The following is a 19855-nucleotide window of genomic DNA, read 5'->3' on the forward strand; positions in this document are numbered from 1 at the left end:
GTTAATTGTAATATTCAATTCTTACCAGGCAGCTTTCAGTTTAATATAAGGAAAGAATCACTGAGATAGGAGGTCATGTGGTGCAGTGGTCATAGGCACGAGCTCAAGCACAAAGAACCTTGGCTCTAAATGCTCGATAACTTCTTACTGGCTCTGGGGCATTTGATCCCCTTTCACATCTGTAAAATGGGTACGTGCAAGACGTTATACCGCAAGGTTACTGTGAGAATGAATGAGAAGATGCATGCGGGGCCCTTAGAGCAGGTGGGCCATTGTAACCATCACACTATTATCGCTATTATCATGCATGCTGCTGTACCACTAACACATCTTCTATGGCTTGGTTCCTCTGTAGTGAGTTGCAAAATTAGATGATTTGGGGAGCTCTTTCCTAGTTTGCTTACCATCTTTCAAGCCATGACTGTGAGTAGAAAATATAGTGCCATGTGATTATCCAGAGTGAAGGATGCCTTTTCAAGGGATGGTGATAAGGTATTACTTATGTGAATGCAATCTCACACTCTGAAATTAGGAATGGGATCTAGCATATCACTTTTAAATATTCATAGGCAATAAAACCTCTGGTTGTGTGATTGATTTAGCAGGCAATTGAATGTTACCTTTGCTCTGTATAATTGTGGCTCTAAGAAACATTAGGTAGGCAATAAAGAAACCCACAAGCCTCTGACATAGGCATTTAATTGAGAAGAAAATGGGCTAAGGCTCATCTTCAAGTGAAAGTGTACTGTGTTTATTAATGGAAAAACAATTTTTCTGTAGCCAACCAAAAATAAAAAATCAAGAAAACTATGGCTTAAAACAAATTCAGGATTTTTGACTATAACAATCTAATGCACAACATGGATTTTTTTGGAAAATAAATCAGTCTAAAAACTCTTTAACTCTATTATATTTTCCCAACCCATTAGAAAATTTATCCCAATTCTTCATCTACACTTCATCAAAACACCAGTCTTTTCAACGAAATGTTCAATGAGAACATCCAAATGATTGATTTAGCTAACAAATTATTACGTGTGTTTCGATTACACAAGTAGCTTGGAACTGATCAAAGAATCCAGATTACACCCCAAGAAATAGTTAAACACTGTTACTACCCATCGTTTTCACTCAGCTTCCTATCTTGAAAGTCACATCAGCTTACTGAAGACCAGCACAACAGAATTTGAGGCTATAATCTGTAACATGATGTGGATTTCTGCAAAGCTCTAAGGCACCAAACATGCTTTATTTTTGTTGCCAAACTACTCTCAGGTTCTGTGTGGCTAGATATTTTATATAAGCATAGCTAGGACTGATAGTGGTTTCAAGTTTATTTATTGCTACCATAGGATTCTGCTTAATTGACTGTTGAAGTAGAAATGGAGAACTCCTGTCGTTTAACACTAAGGAGATGACAAAAGAAGTCCTTTTGTCAGTCTTCTACATTTTATTTAAATAATGGAGGTGGGTACATTTCATTGTTTTTCATATCGGAATACATGTATTTGTCTATCCCTGTCATTGATGACACACACACACACACACACACACACACACACACACGCTGTTTTTAGGGTAGGTACTACAGCAAACAGCTTAGTAAAAATAAAAGTGCCGATCCTTTATTGAATATGTACTATGTTCCCAGCACTATATAGTAAGCCCTCTCTATGCAGTGTCTTCTTCTATGTTACCCAGGGGAACCCTATGAAACAGGATCTGTTATCACATATAAGGAAATAGGAACTTGCAAAATATTACCCAAGGTCACATACCCAATGAGTTGTAGGGAGATATGCCAGTTATCAATATATTGCCTTTCAACATTGATCTGTTGGTGATACTGGAATCACTCTTTGCCAGCCGGCGTAATGCTAAACTTTGTCAGTAGAGGGCGCTGGAGTGACATGGGGGGGGTCCGGCACAGGTTTCTCCATTCCAGTGTGTTTTTACTTCTTCCTTGTTTTTGTGGCTCTGGGTTGGCCTGTGGGATGCCCAGCAGAGCTAACTTCAGCTGTTTCCCACTCCTACTCCATAAACTTCATCAGCACCCTCTACAGGTGTCTTCAGACAAGTTCTGTGGGTGCCCCAGTGGCAAGTTCAGCATGCGTAGCAAATCTATGGGCAGAGTCCTAGAGCCCAAGCTGGTTTCCCTAAATTCAGCAGCACCTACTGCAGATAGCTTCCCAGGGAGACCACCGGGCACCCCATCAAGCTTCCCAGCAACTCCAATAGCATCCCCCACCCCACCCCATTACTTCCCTACAAGCTTTGTATACACCCCACTCCAAGGTTCCCTTCACACAAGCTTCAGCCCCTGATCATGTACCAGCTCTGGGTGAGGTCATCCTGGTGAACTTTTTTGCCATCCACAGGCAGGAAACACACTCCTTCCAAACAGGTTTGAATCCAGGCCTTGGCTAGAGCTCCTCGCTTTGCAAATCAGTTCCTCCCTTGGGTACTATATTCCTTAGCTCGTGGGGATTCTTTTGAGCTCTCTTCTATTACCTCTCAAAAACTAAGTCCCTGTAAAGAGTAACTTAACTGGTGTTGTTAAACCTTCCTTGTGCAAGTTACTGGGTAGTTTCTGGGACCTGTCTGACCCTGACTAATGCAAGGGGCTAGTCCAACCCAATATTTAATGTTTTAAAAGCTCATTTTGGATACAGCAGCATAGGTGTTCAATCATGGTTTGGTGCTGACTTGAATTATTATTTATTTGGGGGAAATGCCAGGTTCCACACCAATGACCTCTGAAATATCAAGACCTAAATGGTGTTCGTGGTACGGAAGGTTTGCAAGAGTAGTACATAAATGAGGCTAATGCCAAAATCAGGTTAGAGAGTGAATAGACAGACTCAGAACACTGCTCAAGATTGAAATTGGGGTCTTTTCATAGCTTCACCAACGTCAGTTTTACAATCTGTGTTTCACGTTTTTGGCTTGAACTACAATTTCTATCCTGACACTAATATCCAAATATAAATAAAAGCACATTCCAATTCCATAACAAAATCCAAATTGAAATGACCTATGCATAGTTGCCACCAGCACCTAAGTCCTTGACTTAAGGATTGGTTTTGGTTGGTATCAAACTTAAGCAGGTAACTCGGGGTCCACAGGGGTAAAAAAGTGACACATGATCTTTCACCCCCACATTTGCTTTTTTTCTTATTTCTCATCATGTTTAGGAAACATCTTAGATACCCAATCAACGAAATCAGAAACCTAGATGCTCTCCTAGATTTTTCATTTTCTCTGTACCTCTCACCAATGAATAGCCTTGCCTTCAACTGAGCTAAAATGATTACTTATTTGGTCTCAGGGCCTGCCATCTCCCTATCTCTCAGACCACCCCTTCACCACAGTCACCTCAGAGGTCATGTAACCTGATCATGGTATCACTCTTCTCTTCCGCCTTCCGTGAAAACCTTCAGTTGTTCCCTGAGCACATGGTTGTAGACCCGGCTGTTTGTGAAGCACAGGTCTCCCTCAGCAATCTTGCTCATGCCTACCTGCTCAGGTTCACCTTTAGCCACTTCTCCATTTGCATTTTATGCTCTAGCAAACCCAAGTGGTTTGCAGATTTGCATATATAACCACCCCCATCCTTCCAATTTTTTTTTCTTAGCTGAGCCATCCTGCCACCTGTTGGCAGCTCAGTGGCAGCTCAACTAGGGCCGGGCATTGAACTGCTGTTGCTCAGAGTGCACACTCTTGAGAGAGCTCTTAACCAACTGAGCCACTCGGCGGCCCCTCCAATTCTTGTATGTATTGGTGTCACCTGCCTGGAACCGTCCTCCTACAATTGCCCATTTAGCTGCCTCCTACTCTAATTTTAAAACGTTCACAACTAATTGCCAACTCATTTTCTTTAGGCAAGCTATCCCAAACACATCCCTGTGCTGACCCACACGCGTGTCTGCACTCTTCTTGAGTTTTCTCATCCTCTGCGATAAGTTCTAACACAACTTTTTGCATTGTATAAGAATATTATTTGTTTTCATGTCCTAAAAATACTAAGAAATCAATGACTTTTTGTTTAACTAATCAATGTCTATAAGTAATGAAGGATAGGAACTTGAGAACCTTAGAACAGTATTTCACATGTCACAGATGCACTTGGTAAATGGATATGAAACTAGACTTCATAATGATCTATTTTTTCCTTCTTGACAAACAATCGTGCATATGCAAAACATTGTTTCATTGGGAGGAATATATTATTTTCTTTTCATTGCAATTTGAAAAATTCATATCGTGTATGAATTTTTAAATGTAAAAATTCTTCTATTACATAAATAAAAACTCTTTTGTATTATTTTGGAAGAAGAACCAGTATCCAGTATCTTGGGTACTAATAGAATCACATATCTTAATAACAGGTTACATGTGACCACAACAAATGTGTGTGTGCAACAAATGTGTAGAGAAAAAGACAGACAGAGAAAAGAAAGTAAGAGACAGAGAGATAGACAGATGTGAGGATACCTACACATATTGGTTAATCTTGATTATGGTAAAGAACTTTGTGGTCAGACAAGATCTGAGTTTGAACACTAGACTAGTTACTCGTTTGTGGGCTTGAGCACATTACCATATTTGGTGTGTCTCAATTTCCTGTTAAGACCCATACTTCATAACATTTTATAAATTAAAATGATTAATATTTCAGCCATGCCTAGCACATGACAGTTTCTAAAACCTGGAAGTTGAGCTAATACTTAAATATTCTTCATTTTATCTGAAAAACCTAAAAGTATTTACTAGATGTTTATGCAAATCAGATTAAAGAGATTTTTCACTCTCATCGTCATACCTCTTCATGTAGTTCTCTCCAACGAGAATTAAATGTCTCAAGTTCCTCATTGATCAGTTCATCCATGACTCCGCCATCTGTTAGGGTCTGTGCCAATATGCGAATCTGATTTGGGTTATCCTCTGAGTGCTGCATCAAATTTTCAAGTGACTGAAACACATTGGCAATAATTACTATTGCTCTTCTTTTTCTAAATACATTGAATTAACACAAAATGCTCAGTATCTTTTGCTTTACATATAATTAACTTACAAGCAATTTAAAACAATATTTAATTGGGATAATAAATGTGGAAGATCACTGTCATTTCAAAAAAAGATGATGTTGCTGTAAGTAAATCTTCATGACTTTATGGCAAGATTGTGGAATGAAATAGTTAAAAATGATTCACAGCCACCTTCTTCTTTGATGTCCTCTACTCTAACATCTGAAAAGGTAAAATACTCAAATTCTCTTACAGCTAGTGATGGTGAAGTGACATGATTCTGACAGTAGATATAGGTAGAATTTCAAGAGGTTCTCTTCCCAAATTAAAAAAAAAAAGAAAAGGCACAGTCTCTTTAGAAGAACGCCCTTTGCCCTTTACATGTTTTCATGTATACGTGGCTTAGAGGTAGAGCCGCCATCTTTCGACTGGGAGGCAATAAAAATGAGAATGAGGTCCTTCGATCTGATCATTCATAGGTCATTCCTTGTTCTGTCCACCATTCTTTTACTAATGTAAGTGTCTTCATCTTTTTTGGAAGATGCACAGCATTCTTGATTCACAAGGGAATGTCTGGTCAATGAACAATTCTAAATAGGACAGGGCCAAAATTACAGTCCACGTGAGACCTCTCTCATTGTTCCTTGCTATCTCTTCAGGTTTTACAATTCTCTCATGAAAATAAGGAAATCGGATATAATGATGTATAGATTTCTGCTGGGACATTGGAGGATCCACATTCTATTCTGTCTAAAGAAACATTTTGCATTTTCTTTACATTTTGATTAATTTATGTACCTCATTTTAGCATATTTACACAAGGGCTGCACCACATATGTCTCTACATACAATACATATGCTAAAACCACATATTCATTATATGTAAAGGATTAACCAGGAGTACAATAAAAAGCAGAGAACATAATTAATTATCAGAAGTTCATATAAATCAAAGCTTATACACACAAAAGCCTTTAAATTTTACTTTTTAAAGGTCTTCAAAATAAAACTTGAAAATATACTAACATTTTGTAACTACTAAAATGTATGAACATTTTAAAGATATATTTCTAATATCAAAGCATACCCATTTAACACCTCAAAACATTCTGTAAGGTATACACTTATTATTTTAAATAATTTTAAAATATGTCCCAATACAAAAAAATGTAGCTTTTACACCAGAAATACGATTTTACATTATTAACCTCTTTAAGCCCTACTCCAAAGGAGCAAAAGCGTGCAAACTAAAATGTCTTTGCAGTTCTGTAGTAGATTGAAGCAGATAAAGAAAAGTGTCAACACAGAACTTAGTGATAGAGCAAACAGCAAATGTCCTCTGTAAGGTTATTTAAATCCTTTTTAAAACCTTGAGACTGGAAGGTTCTTAGAGGAAACAAAGGTTTTGCCCCAAGTGCCAGGGCTGAAGGAGGCGTAACAACTAGGCTCTAGGTGCCGTTTTCTTTGAGTTTATTTTTTATTCGGTACTTGACATCTTTCAATACAGCACATAAATGGTCATCCTTTAAGATTAATTCACAACTTACCTCTAGCACCTCGGAGATTTCCTCAGATCCACCGGGAATATTTTCAGTGGTTTTAAGTTTGAATTCTACTTCATTTAGCCACTTGTTTGCCTTCTCCAAGTACGACAGTAACTCATGCCAACACGCCCAAACTTCCTAAGAAAGAAATATATATCCCAGGTGAAATATTTCAAAAGAAACATGATTGGGAGACTTTGCCGTTTCCATTTGTAAAACCTCTAAAAATATAACATTTATTTTAGACTGCACCTTTCCTTTCCAGTAGATCATTGAAAGTGCAACTAGTCAATCTGATCATCTAATACATCTATAACTACACGTCATTAGGGAAACATTTTATTACATAAATAAATCCAAGATTCAGTGATTTACTTTTTGAAATAAACAAATGATTCACCAACATTACAATCTGAGAGAAAGAAAAAGAAACGCAAATCTAAAAATGCATATGTAAACCTAACATCCCAACACATCAACTATTACCCCTTTCTGAGACCTCCGCTAACCTATAGAATTTTACTAACCAATGTCACCCCCATAAATTTAATTAAAAAATTAAACTTTGGATTTAACTATAGTGCTAGTCACTAAACATTACATCATATGATTTTTTCCATAATACTAAGAAGACATTTTTAATAAAAATCTAGGTTTCATTTAAGTGGCCATATTTTTGTTTCTTTAACAATTAACCTTTATTGAATCATTACACTATTTTTATTTTTGTTTGCTACTATAAACGTGTTGTGAACATCATCATGAGTATGGATTTTTTCCATATTTCAAATTATTTCCTGTGGTACAGTATCAGAAATATAACTACTAACTATTTCAAGGATATGACTATGTTAAAATGGCTTTGATATACATTGAAAAAAAACTGATTAATACACAAAAGAACTCATACATAAAAAAGCAAAACTTTAAGATCGCTAACAGAATATATAGAAGAGTATTTTTCTGACCTTGGGATAGGGAAGGAAAGCCTGAACTAGTATTCAAAGAAAAATATATATGTATATCCAATATACATATGAAAATACATTCAAATTCAGTAATCAGGGGAATGTAAGTCAGGATTACAATGAGATATTTACACCACAATGACTAATAGAAATGAGAAGTTTGACACTTTTAAGTGTGACAGAAGGTATATATTAACATAAATTTGTATTTATTGCTGGTGGGTGTGTATATTGGAATGACCATTTTGGAAAATAATTTGTCATTCTCAGAAAGATAAATATCCACATGCCCAACAGCCTAGCAACTCCAATTTTCAGTATATATCCTCAGAGAAACTGATTTGCATGGATAACAAAGGCAGTCACAAGAATGTACATTTCAGCATTTTTTGTAATAGCCAGAATTTTTTAAAAAGAAAGGAAACAATCTTAATATGCACTGGCAGGAGAACAGATATACTCGTACAGTGCGCCACATTTAAACAGAGAATAAGGAAGTAAAAACAAATAAATTCATCAAACAGAACACTATAGATGAATCTCAGACACAAAAATTTGGGGCAAAAAGAGTAAGCCCTAGAAAACTATATATTATAGGTTACCATTTTTTGTAATGCTCAAAACAAACAAAATTTATCAATACATTGTTTAGGCATTCATATCCATGTGATAAAATATTTTTAAACACAGGAATAATAAAGGCAAATTTCTGGATTATGGGTTATGTCTGTCGGGGAAAAAGCAGGAAGATGCACTAGAAGCTAAGAATATAAAAATAGTCAGTTTCCATTAGCTTTGAGATTGTAAATATTGGGCAAACCTATAACTACAATAGCGCAATTAGCACCACCTGCTACATCCCCCACCCCACCTCTACCAAAGATGAAGCTTAGAAAGAAAGTTTTATTTGAGCAGAAACTAAAATTCTATCCGATTTCCCATATTTTCACCTTTGAGCCTAGGCCTTTCAAATAAATGATGGAAGACATTCTCTCTCTAACTGAGGAAACGTATCAGTCTAACCTGCTTTGCCAGCCAACCAATACTTGCTTGGTATTTTACATATACAGTTTATCAGAAAAAAGTGAAATGAAGTATTTCGCTTTAAAAGGTGATAGAACTCTTAAATCTGGGGCACTTCCAGCTCCTGCTGGTACAGCCTGTCTTCCTTCTGGGCAAAGATCCCAGTGGGAAAATAATAAATACCTCCTTAAATACCCGAGGGTACGTTAGAGCTTTGAAGATAAGGAGATGCAATTGGTAATGTGTCTTATTAACTTTGGTGCAGATTGAGGTAATGAACTACTTTGCTGATTTAGCCATCAGGATGGATGGCCTCTTGTGTCCTCAATACATCTGAAGGACACAAGTGGAGGGGATGAATGTCCTGGCTTTACAGGTCACCTTGGCAAAATAAATTACAGTCGTGCAGCCTGAACTGGACCTAGAAACCCCTTAGAATAACTGCTAAGCTTAACAGTTTGGAACTGAAAAGTAGTTTGAAATTACAGAATTGAAATTGACTTTGACGCATGCACAAACAAAAAAGGAAACTTCTGTTCCAAATGGTAAATGGAGCTGATGTGGTAATCCCCTGACCCTGGCATCGGTCATATTGAAACGCTGAATAAAATGTGAAGGAAAACATTTTAAATTCACAGCGTATCTACGAAACAAGTCTGAAAAATCTTCAGGTGGCAGAAACAAAGAGGGAAGTCAAGTGCAGGTACAGGTTGGGAAACCAAGCTTACCGAAATACTGGTGTTATCAGAATAGGGTATGTGACATAAAAGCTAGGGTATTCAACAGTAACTTGGGATGGGAAATGAGGCATTGGTTTCATGCATTCCAGAAAGATGGAAAACACTATGTTCTACGTATCCTGGAAACGAGCACTATGAAATTCCCACCTACTGGAGTATAAGGAATTAACAAGGAAACTGAATCCTTTGGATTTCAGTGAGAAAATGAAGATCCGTCCATAGGACGTTGAAGCCTAAGTTTACAGCACACGTGGGGATAGAACATAACATCTCTCAAACCCTGGTAGAGACAGATAGAAAGGACTCATAAAGTCCCTCCAACGGCCCAGAGTAGGTTTTCCAGTAAAAATAATTCCTACCAGAGGCGAGCTCACAAACAAACAAACAAAAAATGGCAGGCCATGTGAGGAAATTCACTCTCACTAGAGGCTGTCAAAAGCTGTAACAAATGGTAGACTCCACCCCTTATGACCTAGGGATAACACAACAATTTTAAGCCATTTTATAATAAATAAGTTTAGTCTGGTGGTAAAAGTTGCCAGTCACACCTATTTTTCTTGAGATTGGCAACTAGAGTTCATACTTAAGAAATATGAGGCTATGGGCCGGCCGAGTGGTGCGATGGTTAAGAACTGGCTTGGGATGCCAGAGGGCCCCAGTTTGGATCCCACATATGAGGGCCAGTGATGCTGCCCTCTACAGCTAAGATGCTGAACAACAGCTCAACCTGGAGCTGGGCTGCTGTGAGTCGCCAGCGACGGCATAGCCTGCAGCCCCTGCTGCAGTGGGTTGCCATGGGCTACCGTGTGTAGCCAGCAGCCAGCGTGAGCGGCCAGCAGCTGCAGTGAGCGGCCGTCCAGAAGCCGGGGACTGATCTGCCTCGCCCGGGAAGAGCGCAATGATGGTGCCAACTTGGGCCAGTGAGCGACGTCCTCCACAACTAGACTGAAGAACAAAAGGACAGGAACTTGTCTGTTCCCTTTCCCCCAATTCCCCATCGCTGTTCCCATCCCCCGATTCCCCAATAAAAATCTTAAAAAAAAGAAAGAAATATGAGGCTAACTTCCTTACAGTCCATGATGAGAGAAATTCTCTTAATAGGTTTTCACGAGCCGTGGTCTAAAGAGTGGGGCTGAAGGGGAGGGCATTGATGGGGGGTGAAGAGAAGAGAATACGAAAAGTTAGGCAATTCTTTTTTCTCACCATTTTATGGGCACATTCAGGGGAAGCTCATCCGGCCCCTTTTCTTTACAGGATTTAAAGGAGTATTGCTCATCAAACGGGTAGATATATTAATGAAGGGATGGTGGGCATGCATTCCCTATTGAGCTGCTAGCATGGTCAAAGATGAACCAAAAGCAACTCTTTCAACTTTCTCATTCCTGAGGGTCATACAAGATGGGATCTGCCAGTGCCCACAGGCTGAGTTGAGATGTGGTGGGTAACTAAGACTCTAAAACAGCAGTTCTCAACCTGTGGGTCGCGACCCCTTTGGGGGTCGAACGACCCTTTCACAGGGGTCACCTAAGACCATCGGAAAACAAAAAGATATTTACATTACGATTCATAACAGTAGCAAAATTACAGTTATAGAGTAGCAACGAAAATAATTTTATGGTTGGGGGTCACCACACATGAGGAAATGTATTAAGGGGTCACGGCATTAGGAAGGTTGAGAACCGCTGCTCTCGAAGGTAACAAAAGCATGGGTCAAAAATATGTAATTCTCAAGGGAACGTGGTGTAAGGCCCCTGGCAAGAGTCAGTCTGTAATTCCTGTTAAATATTGCAAGGTGGGGCCAGCCGAGCGGCTCAATTGGTTAAGAGTTTGCTGAAGAGCGCGAGCTCTTAGCAACAGGGTCACCGGTTCGATTCCCACATGGGCCAGTGAGCTGCACCCAAGCTGAGCTGCTGCTGAGCTGCCAACAGGTGTCAGGACAGCTCAGCTGGTGAGAGCACATGCTCCTAACAACAAGGTTGCCTATTTGAGATGGTGGGCTATGCCCACCCGCAACTAAGACTGAACTCGGCACCTTGAGTTGAGCTGCCTCCCAGGTGGTTCAGAGGATAGAGCGTGTGCTCTTAACAACAAGGCTGCTGGTTCGACTCCTGCATGGGATGGTGGCTACGCCCACCCTCAACGAACTGAACACAGCACCTTGAGCTGAACTGTGTGACTGGACTTGGACTGAGTTAGCTGCATCCTCCACAATTAAGATTGAAAGACAACAACTTTGCTGTTCCCCTCCCCCAATTCCCCAATTTAAAAAAATCTAAAAAAAAGAAAAAGTATTACAAGGTATCACGTATGCCTATGAAATCTTTTGGGGGTGGGGTTCAAACTCCATGTCAGTAAGGCTGACTGGGATCCCCACAGACCATATAGAGTCTATAGAGAACAAGCCAGATCAGTGGCAATAACCTATAGGGTCTGGTGATAACAGACTCATCATCACAGATGTGTGTGGGTGTTAACAAAAGGATATTGCAATTATAGCCAGCCAAGAGAAGGACATCAGTTGAACAGGACATTTCTCCCCTCTTTATTGTCCCATATACCAACCCTAAAAGATCACTATTCAGAAAGTGAGTGGGAAGAAGATAATGTAAGACCATTTTTTTTCACTCCCACCCCTGTACAAATTGTTGAAGCCACAAGATTAATCTAAATTGGTGGGAGATTTTAATAAAGTATGAGAAAGAAATTTAAATGAGACTAAGTAATTAAAAGTCAATGAAAATTTATGGGATCAGACTGAAATACAGATGAAGAATCCAACTACTAGGCAGGAAATGAGGTTTGACATGGTTGGTTTAGATACTGGAAAGATGAAACTGTTTCCTGTGTATTTCTCATCAACTTGAGACTTCTCAACTAAATAGATTACCTAAGTTTCAATTGCTTAACTAAAGGAAGAAATAGAATTACACAAAAGCAAAATATCGTATGAGACAGGTTTGCAAAATAACTAAGTAAAAACTTGAGAAAGAGAAAAGATGGTCTTTGAAAAATTACAAACATGCACACATATAAGTAGATGCATGTATAGACAGAGATGAATATATGCCATAGGAGGTTTAAAAGAGAATTTGAGAATTAGAAGACAGATTTTAGAAAATTACCCAGAATCCAGAAGATAAAGATAGAAATATGGAAACTATTAAAGGGAAATCAAGAATCAGAATACAGAATGGGGAGATTCTTCATGAATCAAATAAAGGTTCCCCTAGGAAGAAATGGAGAGACTGAGAGAAAGAAAATACTCAGGAAGATAATGGAAACCACCAAAGAGAGAACTAATCTCTCTGTTCTTATTAGTATGCCACGTGACAAAGTATAAATGAAAGCAAATTAAACATAAATAAAATAGAACAACTGCAAAGCAATGGAGAAAAAGAGAAAATGAAAGGGTATCAGAGAAAAATATAAAGAAACTATAATTTGACAGTAGACTTCTTAAACAGCAAGAAATTTCAGAAGACAATAAAATAATATTTTTCAGTGTTGTTAAATATAACTGTCCTAGTATCATTAGATGTGCAGTTAGGCTATTAATTAACACTGAGGGCAAAATAAAGGCATTTTCAGTCATGCAAAGTCTGAAAGTATTTGCTATTCACACTCAATGAAATAACAGACACAAAAGAAAGATACAAAAAAGCAAAAGTTATCCTAGACACTGGTAAAATAGCATTGGCAAATCTAAACAAATGTTAATAATAATAATTAATAATATCAACAGCAGTGGCAATGGCATTGACTAATTTAGGGAGTAAGAAATAAGGTGTCACAATAATATGGAAGATGGACATAAATTCAGAGTTAAACCATGCTAATGGTTCTGGTATATCACTGAGAGAAGGGTACAAAGAATATTTATTATTGCTGGATTTATTGAGTAAAGTAGGCAAGATAATAATTAAGGGACCCACTGAGATAAAATAAATAGTGTGTATATTCCAGACCAGTAGAGAGGGAATAAAAAGGGACTAAATAACTTAATAACTTTAATACAATAGGGGTGTTTAGAAGTGACATTACAGATGACAAATGGAAGGATAATTCAATAAAAAGTCTTGAAAATTTTGTTATTAATATGAAAATAAAAGACCTCTTTTTAAAACATACCCCCAAATAGATTGATGGATTAATATATCTTAAATGAACAATATGAATACTAGGAAAAAAAGAATAATGATTGTGTAAAGAAATTAAGAACAAGGGGCCGGCCGAGTGGCTCAGTTGGTTAAGAGCTTGCTCAAGTGTTTGAGCTCTGAGCAACATCGGTTTGATTCCCGGCCCGAGCTGAGCTACTGCTGAGCTGCCAACAGGTGGCAGCATGGCTCAGCTGAAAAGAAAAAAAAAGAAATTAAGAACATAAAAAATATTTGTGTTTTATTTAAATATTAACAGAAAGCAACTTCCTAGATATGCAAAGTTCCTCTCTCATGCAACATGATAGTGAATTAATTGTGACTTTCTTGAGACTTACAGTGTCATTCCTTCCTTTCCCATTCTCTGTTCTATTTTCTGTAGCACTCACATAGCTCTATAGAGGAGATTTTAATTTATATTCTCAGCAACTGTAACAGTTTTGAGCATATCGAAGGTACTAATCTAGTATATAAAGAAATCATTAAATGAAAAAAGGGACACAGGCTGATAAATAAAGAAGGAATTAAAATTTATAATGGAGAAACTCAAAGATCACATTTTATAATTAAGAATTATAAGACTGGAAGTGTCTTAGATGCTGGTATAATAAATATATTTTTAAAATATTTTCCAAGGTCTATTCTACTGGCCTGAGTTGTACTTGCCTTTAAATATCAAACACTTAATATAAAAAGCTATCTAAATTGTTGTCTGTGTCTATGAGTTTTTGTTTCTTTGTTTGTCTTGTTCCTTTGAGGGTTTCAGTTTTATATCCCGCATATGAGTGAAGTCATATGGCTCTCCACTTTTTCTTTCTGACTTATTTCACTCAGCCTAAATAAATATCAGGGAAAAAAAAACAAAAAAGCTATCTAAATAATAACATTTTTCAACAATAGTGGGGCACTTGCATTCTTTATCAACTATATTCACAAAAACGAGTCAGTTCATGTAGGGGAAGAGGACTTAATTTAAAGCCCATGTAGTGAACTGTATCTGGCAGCATTAGCACTTGGTAGTAGTTTTTTGTTCCTCAGTAAAATCCTTACTGTTAGTAAACAGTATTTTCACACGGAGGATGATAGTTTATTTTTTATTTTATTTTATTTATTTATTTATATTTTTAGCTGAGCCATCCTGCCACCTGTTGGCAGCTCAGCGGCAGCGATAGTTTATTTTTGATGCAATTACATGGTAATCATTTGAGGCATCTGAATTCTTTGTCACCTATTTTCAGATAAGCATGTGAGAAAGATAAAGCAAGACTTACGATAATAAGTAAATATAATGTAACATACCCCCAAAAAAGAGCTAGACATGTCTTATGAAGAACTCGACAGGGCACATGTATTATTAAAGGTAATTATAATAAAAGATACTTCTCCAACAGAATACCTTCTTGCTAAGATACTTTTGACTTTACGTATATTCAAACATATGAGAAATAGAGACCAATTTCTATAAATCCTGAGAAAATTTATTGATAGGATTATTATCACCTAGCAATAATAATAATGGTAACAATGAGAATTACAATGATAGCTGCTGACACTTACTGAGACTAGGCTAAGTACTTTAAATAGAATATAGCTCATTTAATTTTCTCAACACCCTATGAAACAGGTACTATTTGTATGTTCATTTTACAGACAGGATACAGGTTTACACAAGGTAAGCAACTGTCCCAAAGTCACAAATCGTAAGTGCCTGAGTGAAGAATTCAAGCCTAAGGGTGGTCTTATGCCAGAGTCCATGTGCTTAATCACTGTGCTTCACAAATGCCCATATATTGCCATATAATTGATAAGAATCAAGAAAAGCTATAACTGGGGCAGGCCGAGTGGCTTAGTTGGTTAAGAGCGTGAGCTCTGAGCAACAGGGTCACCGGTTCATTCCCACATGGGCCAGTGAGCTGCGCCTGAGCTGTGCTGCCACTGAGCTGCCAACAGGTGGCAGGATGGCTCAGCTGATGAGAGCATGCGCTCCTAACAACAAGGTTACCAGTTCGACTCCCGCATGGGATGGTGGCTATGCCCACCTGCAACTAAGATTGAACACGGCACCTTGATCTGAGCAGCTGCGAGCTGCCCACAGGTGGCCAGATGGCAACTGGACTTGGAATTGAGCTAGCTGTGCCCTCCACAAGTAAGACTGAAGGTCAAAAGCTTGGCTGTCCCTCTTCCCCAATTCCCCAACACTGTTCCCCTTCGCAATTCCCCAATAAAATCTTAAAAAAAAAAGAAAGAAAAGAAAAGTTACTAACTTCCAAAGTCTTGCATTTCCCATTCAGTCTGGTGCAGAGCCACTGGTAGTTGGTAGTCAGAGTGTCAAGTTCCTTTTTTAAGGCCTCTTGTGCGGCAGGTGGAGCTTGAGCTATGACACTATTCACGGACTCAGTCAGGAGTTTGACTTTGGCTTCCTTCTGCTGGGCCTCTTCTTTAGCTCTCTGAAAGAATAAAGGATTTTCCCTTAAGAGCAAGACCATGACTTTACTTCCCAAATTCATTCCTATCTATCATATGCTTTCTTCCTCACAACATCTCTGTTCAAATGAGATTCATAAAAAGAAATCCAACAGTGACTCCAATTACTTCCACAAATTTTGGTCCAGTGAAAATTGAGAACTTGAAAGAAAAACCATTTGTAATCAGAATGTAACAGATCTTTCATCAGAATACTTTGAAAAGTAGTCTGTATGTGGGCATGTATGTATTTGTGGATATCTATGTACCTCTATCTCTATCTGTCTTTATAGGAAACAAGCAAGTTAACAAATATTTCAATACTAAGTTCAAAAATATCTGATAATCTGCAATTGAAATCACCTATAAATTACTTAGATGAATGAATAATATTGAAATCAGTACAGATGGTGTTTACATCAAAAGATAATTGATATAGAAAAGTCTTATTTCTCTATTTGGGACCACATTTTGACAAAAGAAAGTTCCTTTCAGTAACTGAAAAATCATAAGAATAAGAGAAGAGTGGCCCCTGATGTGAGATGGTTGGCCTGGTACTCTCGACTATGCCTTAGTCAGCTTGTGTTGAAGCTAAAGTGTCTCACAATATATCAACATGAGACAAGGCTACTTTGTTACCATGGCTGATCATGACAACAGCACCACTTCATAACCATGTTAGAACACAAACAAGAATGTCAACATGGTCCAAAACACAAAGCGCCAAACACTCCCTTATCCTGGACAGTATGAGGCACGGCACCACTGCATCTTTACCAATTCCATCTTCAGCCTCACTCTCATCTTCCCTCCTCCTGGGAAAAATGTATGAAGCTACCCGATCACAGTTAGTCCCACTCATTGACAACATGCAAAACCCTGAAACCCTTCCTCAAATAATCTAACACAAACGCAAACCCTACAGCAGATTCTCTCGAATATGCTCCTGCACAACGCCATGTTGTGTACACACGTCCCCCATGGCATGAATTCTTTCTCTCATTATGAAAAGTAATAAACCCCACTTGTTCAGCTATAGGAGGGTCACTGTCGGTCTTTGGTTGGAGGGTATTTACACTCCTTAACTTCCAATGTGTACATGTATGTTAGAAATACACAGGGGCGGCTGGTTAGCCCAGTTGGTTAGAGCGCAGTGCTCATAACACCAAGGCTGCCGGTTTGATCTCCACATGGGTCACTGAGCTGCGCCCTCCACAACTAGATCGAAATAACTACTTGACTTGGAGCTAATGGGTCCTGGAAAAACACACAGTTACCCAATTTAAAACAAAAAACAAAAAGCAAATTCATTAAAAAAAGAAATACACACACATACACACAATGGATCTTCCATTTGTGTTACTTCAAAGGCCAACCCTGAGTTGAGTTTTCAAGCGGAAGTAGTTTGTGTGATGTGAAGACAGTATTGGAAGGGGAATGTAGGCAGGAAAGGGAATAGAGATTATAAGGGTATACTTATTAAAACTTGCAATTACAGGTAATGATCGTTGTCTAGCCTTGCTGGGAAGCCCTATGAAACACATGCCTCAGGATTACCCCACTCAGGGGTGAGGACCCTGGGGTGTTTATACACCATCTCCCATCACTGGTTGGAGGCTGCTGGGGGAATGCTAATTTCCTAGCACTTGAAGCCAGACACACTGGGAGGAAGAGCGGGATACAGTGGCCACAGGAAGCCCTCTGATAAAGAAATACGGGTTCTGGCAGGTGGAAGTTGGGCCTACCTGCAGTGTAGTAGTGAGGGTAAGGGAATATGAACAGGAAATGGACGAGGTCAGCTATGAAATACCTTTATAAATTTCAACAAAATCCCTCGATGCCTTTGGGTTCTGTTCCATAACGGTGTAAAATCATACAATGTGATGGCAAGTGGAAGTTGCTTTGACTATTAAACGACTGCCTTCACAGATTTTAGTTGATTTGAATTTTTAATCCCAAATTCTGAGTAAATCTGTTGTGTGGCATCACTGAGTTTGGGATTTGTTTCTACACAAACCATACTTTGGCTATACTAATTTTACCATTACAAACAACTGTGACAGCCATTAATCACTTAGTATGTGCTGCTGTGTGCTCTTTCAGACATGCCATTTATGCCACCTCACTGGAGCTTTACCGGAAGCTTGTGAGATGCGTTTTGTTATCTTCACAGCATACATCAGAAAGCTGAGGTTCAGAGAGTTTAAGTAAATCATGCTGAGAGTTGTATATTTTTCTTTCTCATAGTTTCTGTTAAGCCCATCTCAAATCCTTCCCAAGAGGAAGAAGTGGATCCAGTAAATGAAATTGTATTTTACACAAATTACAAATTACCTATGCAACTATCAGAAAATGCAGAAAGAAGAAACACTTCTTTCCTTGTTTTTTAGGCTTTCAGAAACTTTTTTAAAAAACAGGCTTAGAAATTGAAAAAGGTTCACAGATAAGAGAAAAGAAGATCATGGGGCCGGCTGAGTGGCTCAGTTGGTTAAGAGCGCGAGCTCTGAGCAACACGGTCACCGGTTCGATTCCCACATGGGCCAGTGAGCTGCCCCCGAGCTGAGCTGCCGCTGATCTGCCAACAGGTGGCAGGATGGCTCAGCTGGTGAGAGCACATGCTCCTAACAAGGTTGCCGGTTTGACTCCCTCATGAGATGGTGGGCTATGCCCACCTGCAACTAAGATTGAACACAGCACCTTGAGCTCAGTGACCGCGAGTGGCCAATGGGCGGCCGGATGATGACTGGACTTGGAGCCGAGCTAGCTGCGCCCTCCACAACTAAGATTGAAAAACAACAACTTGGCTGTTCCCCTTCCCCAGTTCCCCAACACTGTTCCCCTTCCCCAATTCCCCAATAAAAATCTTAAAAAAAAAAAAGATCATGATGAATTTCTGCACTGCAGGGAAAGGTAGAAAACTAAACGACTGCTCTAGTTTAGACGTAATCCTCATCAGAAACGGTGACTTTGGCTCCCTTTGTATCCACAAATCTAGCCGTCACATGCTCAGACACCTTTCATTGTCAATATGTCAAATCAGTGGTTCTCAAAGTATGGTTCCTTGGAACCACTTGGGAACTTGACCCTTGGCATGGCCTGAAAACTTTTTAGAAATGAATAATCTCAGGCCCGACACCAGCCTCAGACAATCGGAACTCCTGGGGTGGGACCCAGAACGCTGCGTTCTAACAAATCCTCCAGGTGACTGATGCTCACTTGATTGTGAGAATCACTGCTCTAGTCTGTCACCCATACAGCAAGGATAACACATACATTTATGAAAGTTCTGCTAAGCACTAGGACTACAGTGACAAGAGCGTAAAATAATTAAAAAGAAGAGAACAGTTAACACGGAAATTCCAGAGTTTTCCTTTTTTAAAAAAACGTGGTTAAGATCAAGTTTCAGCATGTTGTCATTGTACACCCTGAAAAGAATTGTGAAGTAAGATGCATCTTATCAAACACTCCTATAGGCTCCTTTATGCTAATTGAAGTTTTGTTTACAGGGGCAAAAGAAGTCATCCAAACAGCACTATCCTTTTCAAGTGAAACACAGGAGAGGAAAGTCAAGAAACAGGTCTCTACTTTTACTCTGTATAAATCAGGAAGAGAGGCTCAAGTAGGTCTTCCGGGGTCTTCTGACAATGAAGATAAATTTGCTCTCAATAGGAGCACAGGTGGAAAGTTTGCACAAGGTAAGATCTCTAGTGAAACAGACCTAAAGAGAGGACCTCGACCGGCAGGCAGGACACAAAAGAAATGGCACCTTGTTGCCAACTCCGTTTGCTCTTGTTGCCAGAAGCTGCCTGTGCTTTTCTGCTTTTCAGTATTACCCAACCCCCCCCCCAATGCACGAATTGTGTAGCTAAATCAGTTACTTAAACACGCCAATCAATGTAGACTAATTGGTTGGGCCACTCATTTCAAAGACTGTTT

The 19855-nt window shown here is 38.9% G+C and overlaps 1 protein-coding gene across 1 annotated transcript in view; it reads right to left on the reverse strand.

Annotated features, from left to right (window-relative positions):
- The window catches only part of LOC109388440 (dystrophin), a 1592311-nt gene that overhangs the window by 690027 nt on the left and 882429 nt on the right, over window positions 1-19855 (reverse strand). Inside the window, exons 27-29 of the mRNA XM_019653146.1 lie at window positions 15721-15903; window positions 6575-6709; window positions 4823-4972 (exon numbers count right to left, since the gene is read on the reverse strand). Of these exons, the coding sequence (XP_019508691.1) occupies window positions 4823-4972; window positions 6575-6709; window positions 15721-15903 (468 nt within the window). The remainder of the gene's footprint in view (window positions 1-4822; window positions 4973-6574; window positions 6710-15720; window positions 15904-19855) is intronic.

Source organism: Hipposideros armiger, unplaced genomic scaffold (genome assembly GCF_001890085.2).
Source record: "Hipposideros armiger isolate ML-2016 unplaced genomic scaffold, ASM189008v1 scaffold_197, whole genome shotgun sequence".
Lineage (NCBI taxonomy): Eukaryota > Metazoa > Chordata > Mammalia > Chiroptera > Hipposideridae > Hipposideros > Hipposideros armiger.